Raw genomic sequence first — 25,447 nt, forward strand, 5'->3', positions numbered from 1 at the left:
AATAAATTGTAAAAGTATATTTTAAAAAGTGCTCTTATATTTGAAAGAAGTTATATGTCTCTTTGCAAAAAGAATATTAATGTCCCATTTGGATTCTATTAATCTATATAATCAAATTCACGGCCAGGCATGGTGGTTCAAGCCTGTAATCCCAGCTCTTGGGGAGGCAGAGGAGGGCAGATCCCTTGAGGTCAGGAGTTCGAGACCAGCCTGGCCAACACGGTGAAACCCTCTCTCTACTAAAAATACAAAAATTATCCAGGCGTGGTGGCACACACCTGTAATCTCAGCTACTCCAGAGGCTGAGGCATGAGAAAAGCTTGAACTCGGGAGGCGGTGGTTGCAGTGAGCCAAGATCAGGCCACTGGACTCCAGCCCGGGCAACAAAGCAAGACTCTGTCGAAAATCAAAACAAAACAAATTCACTTGCCAACTGAATTTTCAATTCCGTAAGGATTATATATATAGCTTTTGCTTTCTTAGAAAGCTACATAGCAAAATGAAAAAAATTTTGATATATAATGCAAATTTTAAAAAGTAGACTATAAAGGAATGTGTACATTATGCTTATAGCAATGTAAAAGCATGCAAATAAAAAGCCTGGAATAAAATAAAACAAAAATAATAATAGTAGAATTATGGATTTCTGAATGGTTTTTAAAATTTCATCAGCTTAAAAAAATGATATGCTTTTTAACTTAATAGGAACAAAACAGTAAGCAATCTATCTTATATAATGTTTAGGTTGTTGAAAAAACTAAAATGGGGCATCTCATAGCTTTCACATGTGAATGCAATCACAATGACTTATTCTTCATCATTATCAAACTGAAAGTAAATTCTGAAAAATTGCTACATACCTGATGTGTGTTGAGTGAAGAAGTCTTTCTAGTGGTTCATGTTTACCACAACTATAAAGGAGTGATTTAGGATTGGTGATAAGAACCACAGGCCACTTGCCAAAGATCAAATCTGCAAAGCTAAAGAGGTCATGATCAAAAGCAAAAATCCGGTACCTAGAGACCAGATAATGATAAGGTAATTTAGTCACTTCACATTGTAAGAGGTCATGAAGGTAATATACAGAACAAATATAAAAATACATAACTAGGACTTTTTTACATGATTAATTTGAATACAGATTAAGTAATATTTTCTTTCTTTCTTCCCTTACCCCATCACTTTATCCTTCACATTTGTCACATAACTGCCTCTGACTGGGCAATGGATTCAACTGTGCTCTTGAACAACACCTGGTACATGGCATGTACTCTTTAATTTTTAAATAAATACTTGTTGAAGTAACTCATCTTATCCCTGTACTTTAAGACAATTTTGAACCTAAAACATTTATTATAACCCTAATACCTGACATTCTTCATCCCATCAACAATGCTACATAAAATATTAAAATGGTTGATATGAACAAAATTAGAAATCTTTCATGCTCCTTTTAAACCTTTATTTCTTTTTTTTTTTTCTTATTTTTGAGATGGAGTCTCACTCTGTCACCCAGGCTGGAGTGCAGTGGCGCAATCTCGGCTCACTGCAACCTCTGCCTCAGCCTCCCAAGTAGCTGGGATTACAGGTGCCCACCACCACGCCCAGCTATTTTTAGCAGAGACGGGGTTTCACCATGTTGGCCAGGCTGGTCTCGAACTCCTAACCGCAGGTGATCCCCCTGCCTTGGCCTCCCAAAGTGCTGGGATTATAGGCGTCAGCCACCGTGCCTAGCATTAAACATTTATTTCTATAATTTCAAAGAAATTAAAGTTGTTTTCATTTTCCAAATGCAATAACAAAAGGTATAAAATATTCATTAAAGAATAACCAAAGTTTTATATTTTCTAACTTTTAGAACTAAAAAAAGAAATGATTCACTATGGCAGAAACAATAGTGCTCATGAAATTCTCTACACATTCCCCTGAATTTCTCAGTCTCCTGGTATCAGGTTGGGACCATGTGACTAGTTTTGGCCAATGGGCTGTGAACAGAAGTGACACATATCATGCCTGTGGTCCAAAGTACTTAAGAGTGGGTGTGAGTTCTCCTTGCTCTCTTCTCTGCCCTGGAATTGACATGTCGAAATAGGAATTTTAAGATGGAGGAAGTCTGAATTACTGACTCATCCCATGGATAAGAGTTGTTCTGACTCATATTGAATTTATACAAATGAAAAACATTTGTGTTAAGCCACTGATGTTTCTGGATTTATCTGCATCTACAACAAGGCCTAGCCTAATATTTCCAATATACTGTTTTTAAAAATTATTCTATTGTAACTAACACAATTTAAGTGTTTATAAGGGCAGGTAAAGTTTAGGTCCTTTTATCTGGAGTACACTCCAAATAAAACCCCAGGGTTGGAACACAGGAAAGCTGGTGGAGAGAGAAAGGAAATGGCTTCATAATTAACATCACAACTTGTAACTGGAGCACTTAGAAGAAATAAAGAAGCTGGTCAAGGCTTAGTAACACTATCTCACAAAAGGCAATCATAGCCCAGCCCACAGCCTCACAGCCATGAACAGCCAACTCTTAGCTCAAAGTAATTATAGTTGCCAAATAATTACACGTTTCAAGCATAACTCATACAGTTTCTAAAAAGTCAACCAAAATGAGGAAGTACTTTCCAAGATGTAAAGTTCCTTTTTAATTAATGGAAGTAGTTAAAAATAAAAAGATAACATATTCAGCTCAACAAATCTTTGTTGAGTACCTATTATCTGAGAGCACAGGGTTTGTGTAAATTAAATAACTGTAATAGTTAAACAATAAGATGATACTCCTCAAAACTTGATAAACTATTTCACTTGAATACTTCTTTTAAAAAAGAAAAAAAAACATATATTTAACTACACTACATGCTTTTGATAAACATATTTTCTGTTAGAGAGACTTTAATCTAAAAAAGCCAATTATCATCTATTTGAAGAACTTAAATCACTACCATCTTGTAGCAATAACCAGTATGGTAGATACAAAATTCAGGAGGAAAAAAATGACATTTCTAGTCCTAGTATTTCTCAAATTGTCATGCATAGACCACCCAGAGGGCTTTTTAAAAAGGCAGTTTGGGCCAGGCGCCGTGGCTCACGCCTGTAATCCTAGTACTTTGGGAGGCCGAGGCGGGTGGACCACCTGAGGTCAGGAGTTCAAGACTAGCCTGGCAAACATGGTGAAACCCCGTCTCTACTAAAATACAAAAATTAGCTGGGCATGATGGCGGGTGCCTGTAATCTCAGCTACTCTGGGCAGCTGAACGTGGCTCTGTCTCGAAAAAAAAAAAAAATGTAATTTGTTGGACCCTAATCCAGACCAACACAATCAAAATCTCTAGAGGTAGCGCCTGAAAATTTTTATTTTTCATAAGCTCCTCCATAATTCTTGTGCACACTAGAGTTTGAGTCCATTTCCTAATGGACGTATCTTGAAAATCCAATGTAACATAGTGATAGTAAACGTCACAGCTATGACAAGGTTTCTGCAAAATGACAATGATTGCAGAGACATATATTACTTTAAAAAAACAGAAATATCACAAGTTTTTCTTTAACTGTGATCACCCATGGTATCAGTAAGAAAACTATCATTGCTTTGGCAAAACTTATGTGTATAAGTTTTATTCTGTGGGGAGGTTCCCTTACCTCCTATTATCCTTCCAGTCTCCCACCTCAAGTTCCAAAGTGCCCTGGAAGTGACGAGTGTGCAAAACAGGCATCAGTCCACCAAGTGTATGGAGATGTCCACACAAATAAGCTATAGCCGAACTAACCAATGAAAAATAAATGAAATAAATGAACAAGGATAACTTGTGAGGCCAAACCAATAAAAATGTCTTGCCAGAAAAGCAGAATAGGTAACAGCAAAATAAAAAAACTAAAAACAAATTAATTCTGATTTTGGAAGCTTGTCTCACCTCATTATTGACCGGATTCCTGGTGACGGAGAAAGAATAGTGGATGTTGTAAAGTGTCCAAACCAAATTGTATGGTTGCTCCGACTGCTTTCCTTGGCCAGTAATAAGAGCTCCTCCATCTTTTTCTGAAATGGGAGAAAAATGGAAGGATCTTAAATTAGGGCTCAGGCTAAAATCTAAAGTCAACAGATTAGAAAACTCCTCTGAAGATTTATAATAATTATTATATGTGTCTAGGCCTTAAACCTTAATAGTTAATGACCTCTATGGACCTATGTAAGTTTCAAATTGTTTTCACATACATTATATTTCATTTGATACTAAAAATAGCTCTGCAATAGGTAGGGTAGGTATTATCCTCTTTTAATAGATAAGGAAACTGTGAAATAAAGAAGTCATCACTAATCTTTACAGCTTTGTATAACACATTGCAATTAATAAAGAGGGATATGGAAACTAAACTTCTCCAATAATATCATGGAAAGACTTCTACCTAAATGTTTATAACAGCTCTGATAATAGCCAAAAACTAGAAACCATCAACAAGTTGTAATACATCCACATGACAGAATACTACTCAGCAATAGAAAGGAAAGAACTACTGATACACACAATCATATGGATGGATCTCAGAAACATTATACTGAGCAAAAGAAGACAGACCCAAGAGTACATACCATATGATTTCATTTATACAAAATTTTAGAGCAAACAAAAGGAGTCTATACTGATAGGAAACCAATCAGTGATTCCCTAGGAAGTGAAGACAGACTGTACAAGGATGACAAGACTTTAGGATGATGGAAATGTTCTATGTCTTAACTGTGGTGACAGTTATACCAGTATATACATTTGTCAAAACTCTTCAAACATTTAAAATGAGGGTATTTTATAGCACTCAAATCATACCTCAAAGGTTGATTTCAAAAAATAACTGGTACATATGTAAATATGCATTAATATTATATGTAAGGTGCTTATAGCAATACATTTCTGGAATCTACCCTCAGGGTTTTTAATTTGATAAGTCTGGGGCAAGGCAAGGGAATCTGCATTTTGTAACACTCCAGTTGGTTTTCATGTACTTGATCCTGGAATTCTACCTTAAAAAACACTATACTAAGGAATGGGATTTAATATAAGTTCATCAACCCTGACTAAACACACTTGATAGATAGGCAACAAAATAGAACCTAATTAAATAAAATGCCTAAAGTAACACAATGCATTTGACAACATTCTGTTCACTTGATTTCACATTCTTTCGAACTCTCGTATAACTCTGAAACTCTTAGTTCTAATTTAGCAAATTCTGCTCTTTATTATATTTATTTCTTTACTGGTCTTATACCTCACCACTAGATTAAATACTCTTAAGAGTCTAAGAACTTGATCTTATCACTTTTGTATTCTTTCATATGAGCACATATGTCTTACTTAGGGGCATATGCTTATTAAATAATGAGTTGGCATTTACTGTACCAATAAATAATAAGAAGTTCTCAAATGAGACTTTCCACACAGTTTAAATCCAGCAATCACCTAGCCTTGTCAAAATACTTGAAAATAAACTTACTGATTTCAATAGTTGTCCTTCTCTTGTTAAAAAAAATATAGACCAGCTGGGCACAGTGGCTCATGCCTGTAATCCCAGCACCTTGGGAGGCTGAGGCAGGTGGATCACTTGAGATCAGGAGTTCGAGACCACCCTGGCCAACATGGCGAAACCCCCTCTCTACTAAAAATGTAAAAAGTAGCTGGGCATGGTGGCACATGCCTGTAATCTTAGCTACTTGGGAGGCTGAGGCACAAGAATTGCTTGAGCCTGGGATGTGGAGGTTGCAGTGAGCTGAAATCACACCACTGCACTCCAGCCTGGGCGACAAAGCAAAACTCCGTCTCAAAAAAAAAAAACACTAGTTACAACTGGCAATTGTGGGAACTTAGGAACATACCGCACAAAGCTGCATGTCCTGTACCTTGCAAAGTGCATCCTGTACTCAGTACCTATTTAATAAATGTTTACTCCAAAAAGTGTGAGGTACTTCTTTCTCAGATTTTGGGACAAGAAAAAGGATAGCAAAAATAGTGATGAAATAGCCAGTAACTTCTAGCCATACCTATAACTAAGTTAAATTTCTCTCAAGCATTCCTAGATAACAGCTAGTTTACTTTTGATAACTTTAAGTGAACCACATGTATCCATGAAAAAATAAGTAAGCTACAAAGGGAAGTAAGATTTTTACTGCACCTTATCTAAAATTCCAAAGAAATTATAGGGTCTCTTAGGCCCTGGATTTACAGTGGCATCTACACAGATGAACGAATAGTTGCCAAAGGGAGTACTGTGGACATAATGGAAAGAGCCATCTCTACGTACAGCAGAATATTTCCTAAAAAATAGAAGACAGGAGGGCGTTAGTGTAATCATAAAAAGACAGTGCTTTAAAATTCCTTCCCTAATATGCTAGGTTTTACCTTCCTTTGAAAAAGAGATTTGCTGATCTGACAGAGAAATATACTAAACTAGATCCACAATGGATAAACTGATGAAATTTCAAAGTTTTTCTCCCATTGTCCCCAAAGACTCATGCAAACTAATTCATCAGTAACCAAACACAAGTTCACCAAGTTCGGAAGTAAGACGGCTCTTTTAGGGAGTCCATTAAATGTTCAAAAAGAAACAAATCAAAATCCAGTGGAACAGTATTTATCAATCATTTGCAGATTTAGTGAGGGCCTACTAAGTACCTAGAATTCTTGGTGTAGTGAGATACAAAAGCTGTCTACTTCTTGAAACAGGACTACGGAGCCTTAATTCACAAGAAAGACTTGCAAAGATGAAGTCTTCAAGCAAGGAGAAAAAATACTAGTCTAGGTCTGGGTTGTTAAATCTTTTTCAGTTCCTAAAGATATATTGATAACATACACAGGGTCTATATCCACTAATGAAAGTTTGCCACCTTAAGTGTCAACAGTGTTCAGGTGTCCATAAAACTGCAGAGTGAAGACCAGGAAGAAAGGATGAGTAACACAGTACAGAGCAGGCACTCATTAAGTATGTGTTGAATAAATAAGAAGGAAAGTATAGATTTTATTGGAGGGCATACCTATATTATTCAAATGTCAGAACATTATAAGAAAAGTTAGTATTATCTTTTATCTAAGTGTCTTACATGATTTTTACCTAACAGCATATATTTAAAAATACAAATAAACTCCTGAAATTTAATATGCTAGTGGGCCACAACAGCCATCAAATATAATGTAACCGAGTAAATATATTATATAGACATTACAACTAATACTCAGAAATTAGTCAAACCCAATTTAAACAATGTCAATTAGTTATATTGCCTTTCTTCTTGGTATTTTTTAAATTTCTATTTCAGGGCCGGGTGCAGTGGCTCGCACCTGTAATCCCAGCACTTTGGGAGGCCGAGGCAGGCAGATCATGAGGTCAGGAGATCGAGACCATCCTGACTAACATGGTGAAATCCCATCTCTACTAAAAATACAAAAAATTAGCCAGGCAGGTGGCAGGCGCCTGTAGTCCCAGCTACTAGGGAGGCTGAGGCAGGAGAATGGCGTGAACCCGGGAGGCAGAGCTTGCAGTGAGTGGAGATCATGCCACTGTACTCCAGCCTGGGTGACAGAGTGAGACTCTGTCTCAAAAAATAAAAAAAATTCTATTTCAGGGTTTTATTCTAAATTAAAATTTTTACTTATATTTTTTCTTGCTTATTTTATGTTCAGTTATTCCTCAGAATCTTATAATCTTATATATGTTGTTTCCTTTCCTGCATTTTTGATACATTAAAATCCAACTGTCTAAAAATAAATCCAACTATTTGAAAACACAAGTTAAAATGTATGATGTTAACATAATATGGGATTTTGGCATTCTCTGGGGCTTATTTTGTTTTTTTGAGACAGGGTCTGGCTCTGTTACCCAGGCTAGAGAGCAGTGGCATGATCTCGGATCACTGCAATCTCAGTCTTCTGGGCTCAAGCGATCCTCCCACCTCAACCTCCCGAGTAGCTGGGACTAAAGGTGCATGCCACCATGCCCAGCTAGTTTTTGTATTTTTGTAGAGATGGGGTTTCACCATGTTGCCCAGGCTGTGATGCACCTGCCTCAGCCTCCCAAAGTGCTGGTATTACAGGCATGAACCACTGCACCCAGCCTCTCTGGGACATTTTTGTTTGTTTGTTTTTTGAGATGGAGTCTCGCTCTGTCGCCCAGGCTGGAGTGCAGTGGCGCGATGTCAGCTCACTGCAAGCTCCGCCTCCTCTCTGGGACATTTTTAAGATCAAGATTTAACTTCAATTTTTTTTTCTTCAGATTGATATTTCTGTAATATTTATATTTTTAGTAAAATGCTATTTATTAAATTCAGATAAAGTTTAGGTGGCTAAAAAAAAAAAATACAAAGGTAAGAAACTTTAGACTATTCACTTTACTTTCTCAATAACCACTCAGCCCCAAGTCCTGTTAATTACTTTTGAACATGTCTCCTAACTCCCCACAGTCACCATCAAAGATACAAACAGTTAACAGGAAGTGAAAGATTTTCATCTCTGTCCTTTTCCTTTCTCACATTAACAGAAGAGAACAGCCTTCTCTTCCAATGTATGGTGACTCTAATTATACAAACTCAGTTAACCAGTGCTTTTTGACCTACCATCCTCAAATTGATGTCACCATCTCCATATCCAAGAACTTAGTTCAGATGGGTATGACTTTTCATATCATGACTGGACTATTGCAGGACCCTCCTATTTAGTCCACATAACTCCAATATCTCTTTTTTCCTTTTTATCCCATCTTTTTCCTTTTTTATTGTGGGATTGCCGTTTATAAAACACTATTTTAATTATGTTACTTGCCTCCTTAAGAACCTATGCTAAATTATGAACTATTACCCATCACATCTCAATTTCTATGCTTGTTACTTAAGACCTCCATAAATTAGCCCTAAGCTACCTATCCAGTGTCATACTAGTCCTCAGTATGAATGTTAATTCTGGTGATACCATTTTCCTTACTGCCCCTGCAAAGTTCAGTTTTTGGTTTCCCAGTCCGTAGCTTTTAAAGATCTCTCTTCATACCTATCTTTTTGCCTAAAATATCCTCCTTGGCATGTCTTACATCTTCAAATGCTACTCATCTTTTAAGATTGTACACACTTTTTGCTTCTTTTATAAAGTCTTCTCTATGTCCACCCCATGCTTTTCTGATTTCTCATAGTGATTATCACGTGTACCAAATAATCTAGCATTTCATCGGCCATTTCTTCATGTTCTTTTCTAATTGTTTCCTAAATAATTCTGATGTCCCTTAACTACACTATCAGTTCCTTGAAGGCAAAAGCCAAATTTTTAACATTAGCTCATGTAGCTCTCACACTATCCAACTAGGGATGGACTCTCAATAAATATTTGCTACATGATTGATTGACAATGCAGAACAAAGCTACTGAATACCCTGAGGCTGAAAAGTGCACTGCAAACAAAAGAGGAATCTAAACATAATGAAACTAGAGAATTGGTTTCTAATTCAGAGATCCCTTGCCTTTTCACATTCATGACAAATAAAGATAATTTTAATATTTGTATGACACAGGATGAAAAGAGAAAGCAGCCAGGTGACTAACTGGGCTCTCCAGCCACGACAGAGGCCAGGAGAATCAGTATCTCAGGATTCTGAAAACCCAGTTACCTCAGTAGTGTGGCTGACAAGCTCTGATATAAATGAATTTTCCTATGTATCAATGACTTAAACAATTTTTTAAGCCCGTGTAGAATATTAAAAGTACCATTAGCGAAAACAAAGCATTAAACTGCATGCATATTTCAGAGATATTTTGGTTCCTGACACCACAATAAAGCAAATACTGCAAAAAAGCGAGTCACACGAATTTTTTGGTTTCCCAGTGCGTATGAAAGTTATGTTTACAGCTGGGCGCAGTGGCTTATGCCTGTAATCTCTGCACTTTTGGAGGCCAAGGCAGGCAGATCACTTGAGGTCAGGAGTTTGAGACCAGCCTGGCCAACATGGCAAAACTCTGTCTCTACTAAAAATACAAAAATTATCCAGGCATGGTGACACATGCCTGTAGTCCCAGATACTCAGGAGGCTGAGTCAGAAGACTCGCTTGAACCAGGGAGGTGGAGATTGCAGTGAGCCAAGATGGTGCCACTGCCCTCCAGCATGGGCAACAGAGCAAGATCCTGTCTCAAAAGAAAAAAAAAGTTATGTTTACATCACACTATAGTCTATTAAGTGTGCAATTGCATCATGTCTAGAAAAACAATGCACATACCTTAATTTATAAATACTTCTACTGACTGGGCATGGTGGCTCAACGCCTGTTACCCTAGCACTTTGGGAGGCCGAGGTGAGTGGATCACTTGAGCCCAGGAGTTCAAGACTAGCCTGGGCAACACATCGAAAACCTGTCTCTATAAAAAACACAGTAATTAGCCAGGCATGGTGGCTCATGCCTGTGGTCCCAGCTACCCGAGAAGCTGAGGTGGGAGGATCACTTCGAACCTGGGAGGTGGAGATTGCAGTGGGCTGAGATAGCGCCATTGCACTCCAGCCTGGGTGACAGAGAGACCCTGTCTCAAAAAAAAACAAAAACAAACAAACAAAAAAAACCCTTACTGCTAAAAATGCTAATGGTCATCTGAGCCTTCAGTGAGTAAAAATCTTTTTACTGGTGGAGGGTCTTGTTTTGATGTTGGTGGCTGCTGACTGATCAGGGTGGTGGTTGGGGTGGCTGTGGTAATTTCTTAAAATAAGGCAACCATGAAGTTTGCTACATCAATTGACTTTTCCTTTCACAAGAATTTCTTGGCCGGGTGTGGTCGCTCACCCCTGTAATCCCAGCACTTTGGGAGGCCAAGGTGGGCAGATCACGAGGTCAGGAGTTCAAGACCAGCCTGGCCAATATGGTGAAACCCCATCTCTACTAAAATACAAAAATTAGCGGGGCATGGTGGCAGGCGCCTGTGGTCCCAGCTACTTAGGAGGCTGAGGCAGGAGAATCGCTTGAACCCGGGAGGCGGAGGTTGCAGTGAGCCAAGATCACGCCACTGCACCCCAGCCTGGGTGACAGAGCGAGACTCCATCTCAAAAAAAAAAAAAAAAGAATTTCTCTGTAGCATGCAATCCTGCTTGATAGCATTTTACCCAAAGAAATTCAATCCTCTCCAATGCTGTCATTGCTTTATCAACTAAGTTTATGTATAATTCTAAATCCTTTGTTGTCATTTCAAAAATGTTCACACCATATTTAGAAGGAGTAGATTCCTTCTCAAGAAACCACTTTTTCTGCTCATCCATAAGAAGCAACTTGTCATCCGTTCAAGTTTTATCATAAGATTGCAGCAATTTAGTCACCTCTTCGGGCTCCACTTCTAATTCTAGTTCTCTTGCTATTTCCACATTTACAGTTACTTCCTCCACTGAAGTCTTGAACCCCTCAAAGTCATCCATGAGGATTGGAATCAACTTTTTCCCTCCTGTTCATGTTGTTATTTTAACCTCCTCCCATTAATTGCAACTGTTCTTAATGGCATCTAGAATGGTGAATCCTTTCCATAAATTTTTCAATTGACTGCCCACATCCATCAGAGGAATCATAATCTAAGGCAGCTATAGTCTTATGAAATGTGTTTCTTAAATAGTAAGAGTTGAAGGTTGAAATTACTCCTTGATCCATTGGCTACAGAATGAATACTGTGCTAGCAGGCATGAAAATAACATTCATCTCCTTGTACATCTTCCTCAGAGCTCTTGGGTGATCAGGTGCATTGTCAATGGCCATTGATATTTTGAAGGGAATATTTTTTTTCTGAGCAGTAGTTCTCAACAGTGGACTTAAAATATTCAGTAAACCATGCTGTAAACAGATGTGCTATTATTATCCAGGCTTTGTTGTTCCATATATAGAACACAGGCAGAGTAGATTTAGCATAACGCTTAAGCACCCAAGGACTTTCAGAATGGTAAATGGGCATTGGCTCCACTTAAAGTCATCAGCTATGCAGCAGGAACCCACATCCAGGAACAGAGCCCTTTGCTCCTCCCTCAGAATGAATGGAGACCAGAAATCAGACATTTCTGTTCAAGAAAAGCAGGATCTCGTTCAGTGCTTCTCCCAGATTGTTAGGGTGCTGACTGAGGATGAGATGGGGCACCCAGAGACAGGAGATGCTATCACCCAGCTCAAGGAGGTCCTGTAGTACAATGCCACTGGAGGCAAGTATCACCGGGCTTTGACGGTGCTAGTAGCATTCCGGGAGCTGGTGGAGCTGAGGAAACAGGATGCTGAGAGTCTCCAGCGGGCCCTGACTATGGGCTGGTGTGTGGAACTGCTGCAAGCTTTCTTCCTGGTGGCAGATGACATCACGGATTCATCCCTCACCCACCGGGGACAGATCTGCTGATATCAGAAGCCAGGCGCAGGTTTGGATGCCATCAATGTTGCTATGCTTCTGGAAGGGAAGCATGTATGTACCACCTGCTATAGCTCTATTGCCAGGAGCAGCCCTATTACCTGAACCTGATCCAGCTCTTCCTGCAGAGTTTCTATCAGACTGAGATTGGGCAGACCCTGGACCTCATCACAGCCCCTCAGGGCAATGCGGATCTTGGCAGATTCACTGAAAAGACGTACAAATCTAGTGTCAAGTACAAGGCAGTTTCTACTCCTTCTACCTTCCTGTAGCTGCAGCCATGTACATGGCAGGTATTGATAGAGAGAAGGAGCATACCAATGCCAAGAAGATCCTGCTGGAGATGGGAGAGGGAGAGTTCTTTCAGATCAGGATGATTACCTTCACCTCTTTGGGGACCCCAATGTGACCGGCAAAGTTGGCCCTGACATCCAGGACAACAAATGCAGCTGGCTGGTGGTTCAGTGTCTGCAACGGGCCACTCCAGAACAATACCAGATTCTGAAGGAGAATTTCGGGCAGAAGGAGGCCGAGAAGGTGGTTCCAGTGAAGGCACTATATGAGGAGCTGGATCTGCCGGCCGTGTTCTTGCAATAATAGGAAGACAGTTACAGCCACATTATGGGTCTCATTGAACAGTACGCAGCTTCCCTGCCCCCAGTCATCTTTCTGGGGCTGGTGCGCAAAATCTACAAGTGGAAAAAGTGACCTAGAGACTGCAAGGGTTGGGAGAGGAGGCCCTAAATAAATTACTGTGTAACTTTCTAAAAAAAAAAAAAAATCAGCTGCATGGACCTCTAGCAATAGTCAGCCTGTCCTTTGAAGCCAGGGATTGACTTTTCTCTAGCTATAAAAGTCCTAGATGGCATCTTCTTCCAAAAGAAGGCTGTTTCATTTACATGGAAAATCTGTTGTTTAGTGCAGCCACCTTCATCAATTATCTTAGCTAGATCTTCTGGGTCACTTGCTGCAGCTTCTCCATCAATCAGCACTTGCTGCGTCACACTGCATATTTATGTTATGGAGTGAACTTCTTTCCTTAAACCTCATGAACCAAACTCTGCCAGCTTCCAACTTTTCTTCTGCTGCTTCCTTACCTCTCCCAGCCTTCATAGAATTGAAGGGAGTTAGGCTCTTGCTCTGGATTAGGCTTTGGCTTAAGGGAATGTTGTAGATGGTTTGATTGTCTATCCAGAACACGAAAACGTTCTCCACATCAGCAGTAGGACTGTTTCACTTTCTAATCACTCATCTGTTCACTGGAGGAGCACTTTTAATTTCCTTCAAGAACTTTTCCTTTGCATTCACAACTTGGCTCACTGCTCCAGCTCAAGAGGCCTAGCTTTCAGACCATCTGAAAGCCTTTCAACAGCCTTCCTCACCAAGCTTCATCATTTCTACCTTTCAATTTAAAGTGAGAGATGTTGGGCCCTTCCTTTCACTTGAACACTTAGAGGCCATTGTAGGGTTATTAACTGGCCTAATTTTAATATTGTTGTTTCTCAGGGAATAGGGAGGCTGGAGGAGAGGGAGAGAGATGGGAGAACAGCTGGTTGGTGGAGCACTCAGAACACATACAACATTTATTGATTAAGTTCCTGGACTTATATGGGCGAGTTTGTAGCACCCCAAAACAATTACAATAGTAACATCAAAGGTCACTGATCGCAGCTCACCATAACAGATGTAATGAAAAAGTTTGAAATATTGTGAGAATTACCAAAATGAGACACAGAGACACGAAGTGAGCACATGCTGTTGGAAAAATGGCTCCCATAGACTTGCTCAAGGCAGGCTTGCCACAAACTCAATTTGTAAAAAACGCAACATCTGCAAAGTGCGATAAGGCGAAACACAATAAAACGAGGTATGCCTGTATATGAAACAGAAAGAATTAAAGGAAAGAAAAACTCTAAACAAAAAGAAATGCATCTGTCACAAAAAGACAAAAAGGCTCATTTTTTAAATTACCAGAGATTCTTTATAGAAAAATTTTATCTGTTAAAAAATGTTTTCAGCTAGGCACAGTAGCATGTGCCTGCAGCCCCAGCTACACAGGAGTCTGAGGCAGGAGGATCGTTTGAGCTCAGGAGTTCAGAGCTAGCCTGGGCAAAATAGTGAGACCCCTGCCTCTTAAAATTTTTTTTTTTAAGTTTTCTCTCATTCATTGAATTGACCACACCCTCCTTATAACACTGACTCTACACAGTGGTCTGTCTTCTGTTTATTACAGTACCTGTAATAATTCTTGACGCTGTCCAGACTTGGAATATTGAATGCATCTAATTTAAAAAAAAAAAAAAGCAAACATTCATCCACATTAAAAAAAGAACACAAACATTTTCTTTAATGACTAAGGGAAAATAATTCTTTTTATAACAATTCTCCCACACACACCTCCAGGGTAGAGCCATTCCATTTATTATTCAGCAAATAGTGGGAAGACTAAGAGAGGGCCCCATCCTGGACAATCTCCCATTATTGCCATGGGTTTCAGTTTGCTTCCCCCACCTAGAAGTGCTTAGCCTAAGGAAAGGGTAGACTCAGCCCCTGACTCAGAACAGAGTCCAGATGGCCCTGGCCCTACCACCAACTCATGAACTCCCACAATGGCCCATCTCTCTAGGGCCACTGAGCCTCTCCTAGAACAAGTATGGCTAGACTCTGGGTTGCTGAGTCCAATCCAAGCAGGTTAGGCTCCAAGTTCTAGACCCTAGGCTGGCTAAATCCCTGGAATCTTGATTCCAGGATGTGAGTGGGATGGACTTAGGTCCCAAACTCCAGGCTTAGCCAGGGGCCTTCAGGGCTGCAGCAGGTAGCTGCCTTCATGGCTAGGTTTCTTGGGCAGTGGTACCTTTTCAGGATAGGGGCCAGGGCTAGAGTTGGGACTAAATCTGTAGAGACAGTCAGTATTGGCAGAGCATGCGTGTAGGCCCAGCAGAGAATGACTCGGAGCAGAAGCAGCAAGAAGCCTATGAGGCGTTGCAGATGACGGCAATGAACACCTCCTGGGAAATGGCTGCCCCCATGACAGGCAGCCCACCCTCAGACCAGCACAGAGAGTAGAGCTGCCTCAATGGCAAGATCTATGCCAAGGTGGGACTCTGGTATGACCAGCCTTCCATGGAGGCTGTCCTGTCTACACACTCAATGATTCCCGAGCAGTGGAGATGTCCACCTGCAGTCTTAAGCCAAAGTACAGCCCGGTGCACATCTGTGGGAGGGTTGGGACAGTGGGATGTTCAGATTTAACTGAGGCTCCAGCAGGGGCAACTGGCCCACCCCAAGCTCTCTGCCTCTGCTGGCACAGACTTAGCTAGCCATGGTGTGACTGTAGCAGCCTCTGTCATCTTTCTATAACACTTTTAATGGTAGAATGCCAATCAATTAGATTGATACTTTAAAATTTTGATATCTTAACAAAATTCAGATTATCTAGAAACTTATTTAAGGCACTTAGTATACTAGAGAAAAACAGGTACTTTGAATTCTATACCACTCAGAATAAATAAGTTTGAAATTATAAGATTGAACTGTAGTTGCTCTTGTCTTAATCATGTGATTCTAAAAGCCAGCAAGAAGTGGATTCATGCCTGATCTACTGATCAAATAAAGTAGACAAATGAAGTACTTGGCTAATAAAAAAGTCAACCTTTGTAAATCAAACAAATACACTACCATCAGGACTCTTGGAGAAAAGTTCATTTCCTTACCAACACAACAATAATCTAAAAAAGGGAAAGGATTATCTATTTCCCTGTTCATGCCTGTGGAGATTTGTTTGCAATTTAAAATTTTTAGGCTAGGTGCAGTGACTCACACCTGTAATCCCAGCACTTTGGGACAATGAGGTAGGAGGATCACTTGAGCCGAGGAGTTTGAGATCAGCCTAAGCAACATAGCAAGACCCCAACTCCACAAAAAAAAACTTCAAAAATTAGCCAGGTATGGTGATGCATGCTTGTAGTCCCAGCTACTTGGGGGGCTGAGGTGGGACGATCATTTAAGCTTAGGTCAAGGCTGCGGCAAGCTATACTCACACCACTGCACTCCAGGCTGAGTGACAGAGCAAGACCCTGTCAAAAAAATAATAATAAGCCAGGAGTGGTGGCTCACGCCTGTAATCCCACCACTTTAGGAGGCTGGGGGGTGGGGGGGTGCAGATCATTTGAGGTCAGGAGTTCGAGACCAGCCTGGCTAATGTGGTGAAACCCCACCTCTTCTAAAAATACCAAAAAAAAAAAAAAAAAAAAAAAATTAACTGGGCAGGGTGGTACCTGTCTGTAATCCCAGCTGCTCAGGAAGTTGAGGCAGGGGAATCGCTTGAACTCGGGAGACGAAGGTTGCAGTGACCTGAGACTGCACTACTACACTCCAGCCTGGGTGACAGAGTGAGACTCTGTCTCACAAAATAATAATAATAATAGTAAATTTTAAAAAGAAAAAATAAAAGCAAAATTTTTAAAATTTGCACACAGTAAAATTCATTCTTTGTGACTTACAGTTCTATGGATTTTGACAAATATATAGCGAACCTGAAGTCCACCACCACAATCAAAATACAGACTAGTTCCATCACCACCAAAAATTCTCCATGATGCTTGTTTGCAGTTAATCTGTCTCCCAATCCCTATGCTCTGGTAACTACAATCTGTTCTCTGTCTATTGTTTTGCCGTTTCCTGAATGTCATATAAATGAAATCATACAGTATGCAGACTTACGGGTTTGGCTTCTTTCACTTAGCAAAATGTATATTTATTAAAACATCTGTCTGCATGAGTTTTGATAAAACTCATATTTTTTCCAGGTACAGAAGAAAGGACTGGGGGACAGAGGGCAGGGGGAGGGATAGCATTAGGAGAAATACCTAATGTAGATTTCTCTGCACCCAGGTTGATGGGTGCAGCAAACCACCATGGCACATGTATACCTATGTAACAAACCTGCACATTCTGCACATGCATCCCAGAACTTAGAGTATAATAATAATTTTAAAAAAGCAGCATATGTCACAAAAAAGGACCATACCAATTGTCATCTCAAAGGCTAACAATGACATCTGAAGTTTTAAAACCACATTATATAGTTGTATTTCAGAGTTGTGACCTTTAGTATATGTAAACCTATGTTACAGTGTCCCACTTCATAATTTTACAATCCAAGTTGGAAAATCTAGGCTCCTGAAGGGGGAAAAAAACTCTTGTCTTTATTATATCTGTCTCTTGGCTCTTACCATGATTTCCTTTGATATCCAGCCACTTGGTTTTTTCCATGACTCTTGTCTTCTTCAGAATACCCTGGTAGGTTTGCCATTCTACCTCGTGCTGCCTGGATCCCAACTGTTCCTTTGTTTTGGCATCTGTCAGGTCTCCTGTAGGTTTACACAAGAATTGAATCACAATGCAAAATAAACTCCTGGGGGTTCCATTTTTTTTAGATATGTACACTGAAGGAACAAGGATACTTAAAGCACTCAACGTGTATAAGCATAACTGCTCACGAGACCACCAATGTCCAAATCAAGCCATCTAAACTAACAAGATTTTCTCAGCAAGGGCTTTGTTTCTTATAGGTTAGCAAATGCCTGTTTAATGTCCTGTGATATTCAAAATGGGTTGTGAAAAAAAATCTTTAAAGAGAACAGTACGAAATGCATCAATAGACTCTGATAAAATGAAAATGTTTTTATAAGAAATTCCAATGCTCTGAGTGGGTGCCTAACATCTATGGCAACCATATTTTCCAAACCACAAAATCAGAATATATGATTTGACCAAGTATTATTTTTACAGCAAAAAGCAATGTGGCAGGTGCAATTGGACAAAAAAATACCGAAATTTATAGGGAACTAAACAGAAAACATTTTATGGGGGCTCATCCATTAAATGAGAACTGATACCCTTTCATGTCAGCAGAGATGCTTCAATGAGGTGGATGAGTGATGAATTCCCCAGTAAGCAAGATAGATAGATGCTCCTTTAGCTTCTTCTCCCCACTACAGTTTGGAAGCAAATAAGGGGTTTGAAGAGTCTAGAAAACTCAAGTCATAAAACTATCAAAGGATGAAGAAAAAGTGCCCTGGGTCACCGGAAGCCTCAAACAACTGAAAATATAAGATTAATAATGTAAAGAAAATAGAAAAGTCAGCAAAAGAAGAGAACTTCTGATTCGTGGTTACAGGCTTTTCCCTAATTCTCACAACCAGAGCTGTAACAACAAGAACAAAAACCAGATACAAATATATCAGACAACAGACTGACATGAGAATCAGGAGCCTTGCTTCTACTGCTTTGACAAAACCTTGCTACGTCAAATCATTTTGCCTGGATCTTGACTCATTCAGTTATCCATAGGCAACGGGGTTAGAATGTCCAATCTCTTCCACCTCACAGGGCTCATCTGGGGCTGTGGCTATACTGCTCCCAACGTCCCCAAAGTGAAAAGCCACAGTCCTAGCTAGAGTTCTACCATGCGGACCACAGAACACCACCACAGCATGGCAAGCCTCCCTACCTGTTGCTAGGACGAGAGCTGGTTGAATGATGTCAATAGTTTCAGAACAGAATTTCTCTAAGTCTACCGCTCTGCCTGGATCTCGAAACCTGCTCAGGTGAATGTCGGATATCTGCCGAAAACAGGTATTGAACAGAGAGATCTGAGCCAGGAATAGGGAGCATGGGGAGGGGCGGCTCAGCGGCTTTCTCGGGCAGAAGGAAAAGGCAAAGAGGCAGTGCATAACGAACCCCCCAGATAAGGACACGGCCAGCACTAGACAGAGCCTCGAGTTACAACCTGGCTGAGGTCCCCAGCCTGGAGCGTGGGGCCCAACACCCACCAGGATCCCACCGCACGGTGCCCGATCTGCACTCGCCTCCCGGCCCGGCTTCCCGCCGCGTCACCTGCAGGCCCCAGAAGATGTTGCTGTCTCCGGGACCCGGCGCGGGATGCGGCCTCCTGGGGGGCGCGGGGCGCGGCAGCGGCGAGGGCTGGCCCGCCAGGCCGTAGTGCTCCAAGAGCATGGCCACCAGCCCTGCGGCCGCCAACCCCGCGACTACCCTAAGAGCCAGCACTGCAGCCATGCCGCCCGCCCGCCGGGGCGCGGCCCTCGCTGATCCCGCGCGGAACCGCGCGGCGCTCCCGGGAGCCGCTTTGCCTGCACTTCCGGACTCTATTGTCGCAAGGTCAGAGCCGGATGCGGGACCGGCGCCGGATGCGGGGCTGGAGCCAGACACTGGGCCTAGGGTGCTGCGCCCGTCAGCCGCCGCCCAGCACCTGCCCCTCTCTGGCCGCTCTAGTGACTGGGCTCGTTTTGCATAAGTAATACGATCAAAGAAAAGGGAACCGAAACTCTGAACATCAATGACGGTGGCCGAGTGGTGGCGGGGAAGGAGACCGGGACCAGTGGCCGGGAGGCGGGGGCTAGAGTCCTGGCTCCGCCTTGGTCAGTCACTCGTGACTTCAGTGGGTCGATCTCCTTACCTGTAAAACGGAGTTAATAACACCTTCCGTGCGCACTTTGCAGGGTTGTTGTATCAAAGTGAGAATGTATGAGGACGCCTTTTAAATTGTCTCTCAAATGTGTCAGGTGGCTTCCTCTGGCCCCTTTTGATTATTAACGTGCCTCCATAGGTTTTCTTTTCTTTCCCTTCCCCTTCCCCCTACCGTTCCCCTTTCCTTCACTTCTCAGACAGGGTCTCTGTCACCCAGGCAGGAATGCAGTGGCGCGAGCATGGCTCACTGCAGCCTCGACCTCCCTGGCCTCAAGTAGCTGGAACTACAGGCTCGCACCACCACGCCCAGGTAATTTTTTAAATATAGTTTTTGTAGAGACTGGGGTTTGTCTGTGTTGCCCGGGCTGGCCTCGGAACTCCTGGGTTCAAGCGATCCTCCCGCCTCCGCCTCCCAAAGTGCTGGGACTACAGGCTGAGCCACCGCACCCGGCAGCATAAGTTTTCTATAGACGTAATTCCTATGTTTTGTGAAAGTTATTTTTCCCTTAACCTGATTTCACATGCACCTGATTAAATAATATTGCGACACGGTGGTATACCATTCATTTAATAAGTATTAAATACTTCCTATGGGCCAGGCCCAGGAGGATTAGATTCAGCCCTACCTTAATTTATCTAACCACTCCCTTATTGTGGATTTTTAAATTGTTTATTATATATTGCTGTTCTGAGTAATTTTTTTCACGTCTTCCTTTCATGGAAAAAAATCTTAGAAAATGGCAGTTAATAAAAGGCACAAACAAATCAACAGGGATGGCCGGGCGCGGTGGCTCACCCTTGTAATCCCAGCACTTTGGGAGGCCGAGGCTGGCGGATCACGAGGTCAGAAGATCGAGACCACGATGAAACCCCGTCTCTACTAAAAATACAAAAAATTAGCCGGGCATGGTGGCGGGCGCCTGTAGTCCCAGCTACTCGGAGAGGCTAAGACAGGAGAATGGCGTGAACCCGGGAGGCGGAGCTTGCAGTGAGCCGAGATTGCGCCACTGCACTCCAGCCTGGGTGACAGAGCGAGACTCCGTCTCAAAAAAAAAAAAAAAAAAAAATCAACAGGGATATACTAGTGGAAAACACAATATAAAACTAAAATGTCATTGGCTTCTTTAATTGGTTAAGAGCACAAAATGTAACAGGCAGAAGGTCCGTTTCAAACAAATTAAAAAGCTATTTTTTAAAGAAAATATGTGCTTTTAGTTTTCCGTGATTACAAACACAACTGAATATCAAATGCACAAAGTAAGAATTATACGGGGGAAAAAAATCAGATACGTTCACATATATATCACCTTTTCAAGGCTATTTCCATCCAGAATAACCTTGGTTTGCCAGGGCCAATAGAAAGAAGTCACAAAATCGCCTTTAGTCAAATTTGTGTGTTTGCTTTCTTCTATAATTCTAATACCTCCACCATCAACGACTTGAGATAGCTGCCAAGGTGTTAGATAATCAGTGCCAGTGTCTTCATTCATTCTACAACGAAGGCTGTCACTTCACACTTGGAAGGTTGCACAGCGGCCAGGCAGAGGCGCTCCTCACTTCCCAGACGGGGTGGCCGGGCAGAGGCGCTCCTCACATCCCAGACGGGACAGCCAGACAGAGGCGCTCCTCACATCCCAGACGATGGGTGGCCAGGCAGAGATGCTCCTCACTTCCTAGACGGGGTGGTGGCCGGGCAGAGGCTGTAATCTTAGCACTTTGGGAAGCCAAGGAAGGCAGCTGGGAGGTGGAGGTTGTAGAGAGCGGAGATCACGCCACTGCACTCCAGCCTGGGCAACATTGAGCATTGAGTGAGCGAGACTCCGTCTGTAATCCCAGCACTTCCGGAGGCCGAGGAGGGCAGATCACTCGAGGTCAGGAGTTGGAGACCAGCCCGGCCAACACAGTGAAACCCCGTCTCCACCAAAATTACAAAAACCAGCCAGGCGTGGTGATGTGCGCCTGCAATCCCAGGTATTCGGCAGGCAGAGGCAGGAGAATCACGGGAGCCCGAGGCAGGGAGGCTGCAGTGAGGCGAGATCATGCCGCTGCACTCCAGCCTGGGCAACAGAGCGAGACCGTCTCAAAAAAAAGGAAGGAAGGAAGCAAGGGAGGGAGGGAGGGAGGAAGGGTTATGTGTTTTTTAAATTCTCCCCAAATCAGATATATACACACCCACAAAAATAGTGTGTGAAGGAAAACTGTCATACACAAGAAGTCATATCCTGAATTCTTCAAGGAAATACATGTGGAAATAGGAATTAACAGAGTCAGCAACAGATTAATTTTTTATTAATTGAGTCTTAAAATGCTACATGGCCCAAAGCTATACTATATAAAGTACTACTACGTACAAAGGAAAGTCTGTACAGCTTTTAGCAAAACTACTTTCCCAGAAAAGCAAATTAAAATAATGCAATCAGCAGACCAAGGAGACTACAGCTAGACATCAGAGCTACAACTTCTCATATCTGTGTCAGAAAATCCTATTTATCCAGAACAGACTAAAATTTCAGGACAAAACAGGGATTTTTAAACTTTTTTTTACTTTATCCATTTTAAGTTCTTTCTATCTTCCCCCACCCCACAAACCAGTAATTCAGCAAGATCCAACAGAAAGAGGGCTACTTATAGAATTGGCTCTTTTTTCTTTTCTTTCTTCCTTTTTCGTTTTTTTAGAGATGGAGTCTCGCTCTGTCACCCAGGCTGGAGTGCAATGGTGCAATCTCTGCTCACTGCAAGCTCCGCCTCCCAGGTTCAAGCCATTCTCCTGCCTCAGCCTCCCCAGTAGCTGGGACTACAGGCGCCCGCCAGCACGCCTGGCTAATTTTTTTTTTTTTTTTTTGAGACAAGAGTCTCACTCTGTTGCCCAGGCTGGAGTGCAGTGGCATGATCTCGGCTCACTGCAACCTCTGCCTCCCGGGTTCAAGCAATTCTCCTGCCTCAGCCTGCTGAGTAGCTGGGATTACAGGCACCCACCACCAAGCCCAGCTAATTTTTGTATTTTTAGTAGAGACAGGGTTTCACCATGTTGGTCAGGTTGAGTCTCGAACCCCTGACCTCATGATCCACCTGCCTCGGCCTCCCAAAGTGCTGGGATTACAGGCGTGAGCCACCGCGCCCAGCCAATCTTTTGTATTTTTAATAGAGACAGGGTTTCACCATGTTAGCCAGGATGGTCTCGATCTACTGACCTTGTGATCCACCCCCTTGGCCTCCCAAAGTGCTGGGTGGGATTACAGGCGTGAGCCACTGCGCCCAGCTGAGTAAATATTTTTACACAAATAGTGCTCTTTAAAAGAAACTCCCTTTGAGTTTTTTCCTTGGGATATGTTGTCAGTATTGGATTTATGCCAATTTCAATTAAATTGAATTTTCAATTTAAAATTTTCAGTTAAATTTTGGAGTGCCTTTGGAATGCAATACATTGCTCTAATCAGAAAACATAAAGAAACATAAAGGTAAGTAGGCAAAGAGCTATATAGTTCATTATCTTAAGAGCTTATGTAGGAGAGAGACATACATAAGTAAGTTTAATATATGAAGAATATGCTTTTTGCCACAAGAGATGACCAGATATAAAAGGCAGGGGGAAGGTTAAAACTAGGAGAGAGAAGCTGGGCACGATGGCTCACGCCTGTAATCCCAGCACTTTGGGAGGCTGAGGCAGGCAGATCACCAGGTCAGGAGATCGAGACCATCCTAGCTAACAGGGTGAAAGTCCGTCTCTACTAAAAATACAAAAAAATTAGCCAGGCATGGTGGCGTGTGCCTGTAGTCCCAGCTACTCGGGAGGCTGAGGCAGGAGAATCACTTGAACCCGGTAGGTGGAGGTAGCAGTGAACCGAGATTGGACCACTGCACTCCAGCCTGGGTGACAGAGCGAGACTCCGTCTCAAACAACGACAACAACAACAAACTAGGAGAGAGTACATCTTTGGAAAGAATCAAGAAAAGTTTAATTATGGAGGCCACATATAAAGGATGGGTAATATTTCTTGGCTGGCAGAGATTGAGGTTGGGGTGGGTAAAAGCACTTTGCACTAAGACCTAACAACACGAACCAAAGCATTAGGATGAGAAAATGAAGGGCATGTTGCAGGGACAGTGAGTGTTTCGGTTTGGCTAGGCTATGCCAAGAGGAATAATGGTAATTAGACCAGACCCTTGGCTTGAGGCACATTGAGGAAGGCCTTTGTAAATGCCAAGAGTGAATACAGCAGAGTTCTGCTTTGGCAAGATGGATCTGGCAAGTGCATAGAGAACTGGCTGTCCAGAGGATAGGTGTGAGAGAGAATCCTGTTGGAAGGAGATTGCAATAATCCAGGTAGTGGGGTAATTACAAAGACCTGAAGAAAAAAGATGGGAGAATACGACATTGAGATTAGAAAGGAATGATCAGATGTAACAACAATTTTAAAAATAAAAACTATAGAACATGGCACCTAATTGGATATTCAAGGGAAGAAAATAAGAGGTTTTTTGTTAAAATAGTGCCAAAATGTGGAACCTAGTGACTGAGGGACCAGGGCTGTAATGTATGAATGGAGAGCATTACCCATATCAATAAAATAAAATTTTGGTTTTGGTTTTATCTAATACTACACCACTAGAAAACAAGTGGAAGGATATTTTAAAACCAAATTTGGCAGACATGATTGAGATGATCTAATTTAAAACCCAAGCAATGTGGCATATGTAAAATGCATTTGCAAAAACCTTAGAGTATTGGGGGAACCCACCCCTGATATTTCAACGTAGGTTCTTTCTATTTCCAAAAATGTCAACTGGCTGTGAAATAAAGAGAAAGAGTACAAAGAGAGGAATTTTACAGCTGGGCCACCGGGTGTGACATCACATATTGGGAGGACCATGATGCCCACCTGAGCCTCAAACCGCAAGTTTTTAATTAAGGGTTTCAAAAGGGGAGGGAGTGTAAGAACAGGGAGTAGGTACAAAGATCACATGCTTCAAAGGGCAAAAAGCAGAACTACTAATAAGGGTCCAACAAAGATCACAAGGCAAAGGGCAAAAGCAGAACTACTAATAAGGGTCCAACAAAGATCACAAGGCAAAGGGCAAAAGCAGAACTACTAATAAGGGTCCAACAAAGATCACAAGGCAAAGGGCAAAAGCAGAACTACTGATAAGGGTCTATGTTCAGCGGTGCACGTATTGTCTTGATAAACATCTTAAATAACAGAAAACAGGGTTTGAGAGCAGAGAACTGGTCTGACCACAAATTTACCAGGGCAGAGTTTTTCCCCACCCCGGTAAGCCTGAGGGTACTGCAAAAGGCCAGGGCATATCTCAGTCCTTATCTCAACCACCTAAGACAGACACTCCCAGAGCCGCCATTTATAGACTGCCCTCCAGGAATGCATTCCTTTCCCAGGGTATTAATATTAATATTCCTTGCTAGGAAAAGAATTTAGTGATATCTCTCCTACTTGCACATCCATTTATAGGCTCTCTGCTAGAAGAAAAATATGGCTCTTTTTGCCCGACCCTGCAGGCAGTCAGACCTTATGGTTGTCTTCCCTTGTTCCCTAAAAATCGCTGTTATTCTGTTC

At 41.9% G+C, this 25,447-nt stretch overlaps 1 protein-coding gene and 1 pseudogene across 7 annotated transcripts in view; one reads left to right on the plus strand and one right to left on the minus strand.

Moving 5' to 3' along the window:
* The window catches only part of TMEM62 (transmembrane protein 62), a 48,014-nt gene extending 28,237 nt beyond the window's left edge, over window positions 1-19,777 (minus strand). Inside the window, exons 1-8 of one of the 7 annotated variants that reach the window (XM_032175688.2) lie at window positions 19,287-19,776; window positions 18,901-19,012; window positions 17,621-17,758; window positions 14,623-14,668; window positions 6,172-6,313; window positions 3,921-4,045; window positions 3,649-3,771; window positions 861-1,016 (exon numbers count right to left, since the gene is read on the minus strand). In XM_032175688.2, the coding sequence (XP_032031579.1) occupies window positions 861-1,016; window positions 3,649-3,771; window positions 3,921-4,045; window positions 6,172-6,313; window positions 14,623-14,668; window positions 17,621-17,758; window positions 18,901-19,012; window positions 19,287-19,466 (1,022 nt within the window). In that variant the 5' untranslated portion in view covers window positions 19,467-19,776. Of the gene's footprint in view, window positions 1-860; window positions 1,017-3,648; window positions 3,772-3,920; window positions 4,046-6,171; window positions 6,314-14,622; window positions 14,669-17,620; window positions 17,759-18,900; window positions 19,013-19,179; window positions 19,202-19,222 lie in introns of those variants that run through there. The other 6 variants (XM_032175689.2, XM_058427365.1, XM_058427369.1 and 3 more) reach the window with 6 other exon arrangements.
* On the plus strand, window positions 11,330-13,094 carry LOC116482327 (farnesyl pyrophosphate synthase-like; annotated as a pseudogene).
* Window positions 19,778-25,447: the final 5,670 nt, after the last annotated feature.

The sequence above is a fragment of the Hylobates moloch genome, unplaced genomic scaffold, assembly GCF_009828535.3.
Source record: "Hylobates moloch isolate HMO894 unplaced genomic scaffold, HMol_V3 SCAFFOLD_14, whole genome shotgun sequence".
Taxonomy (NCBI): Eukaryota; Metazoa; Chordata; class Mammalia; order Primates; family Hylobatidae; genus Hylobates; species Hylobates moloch.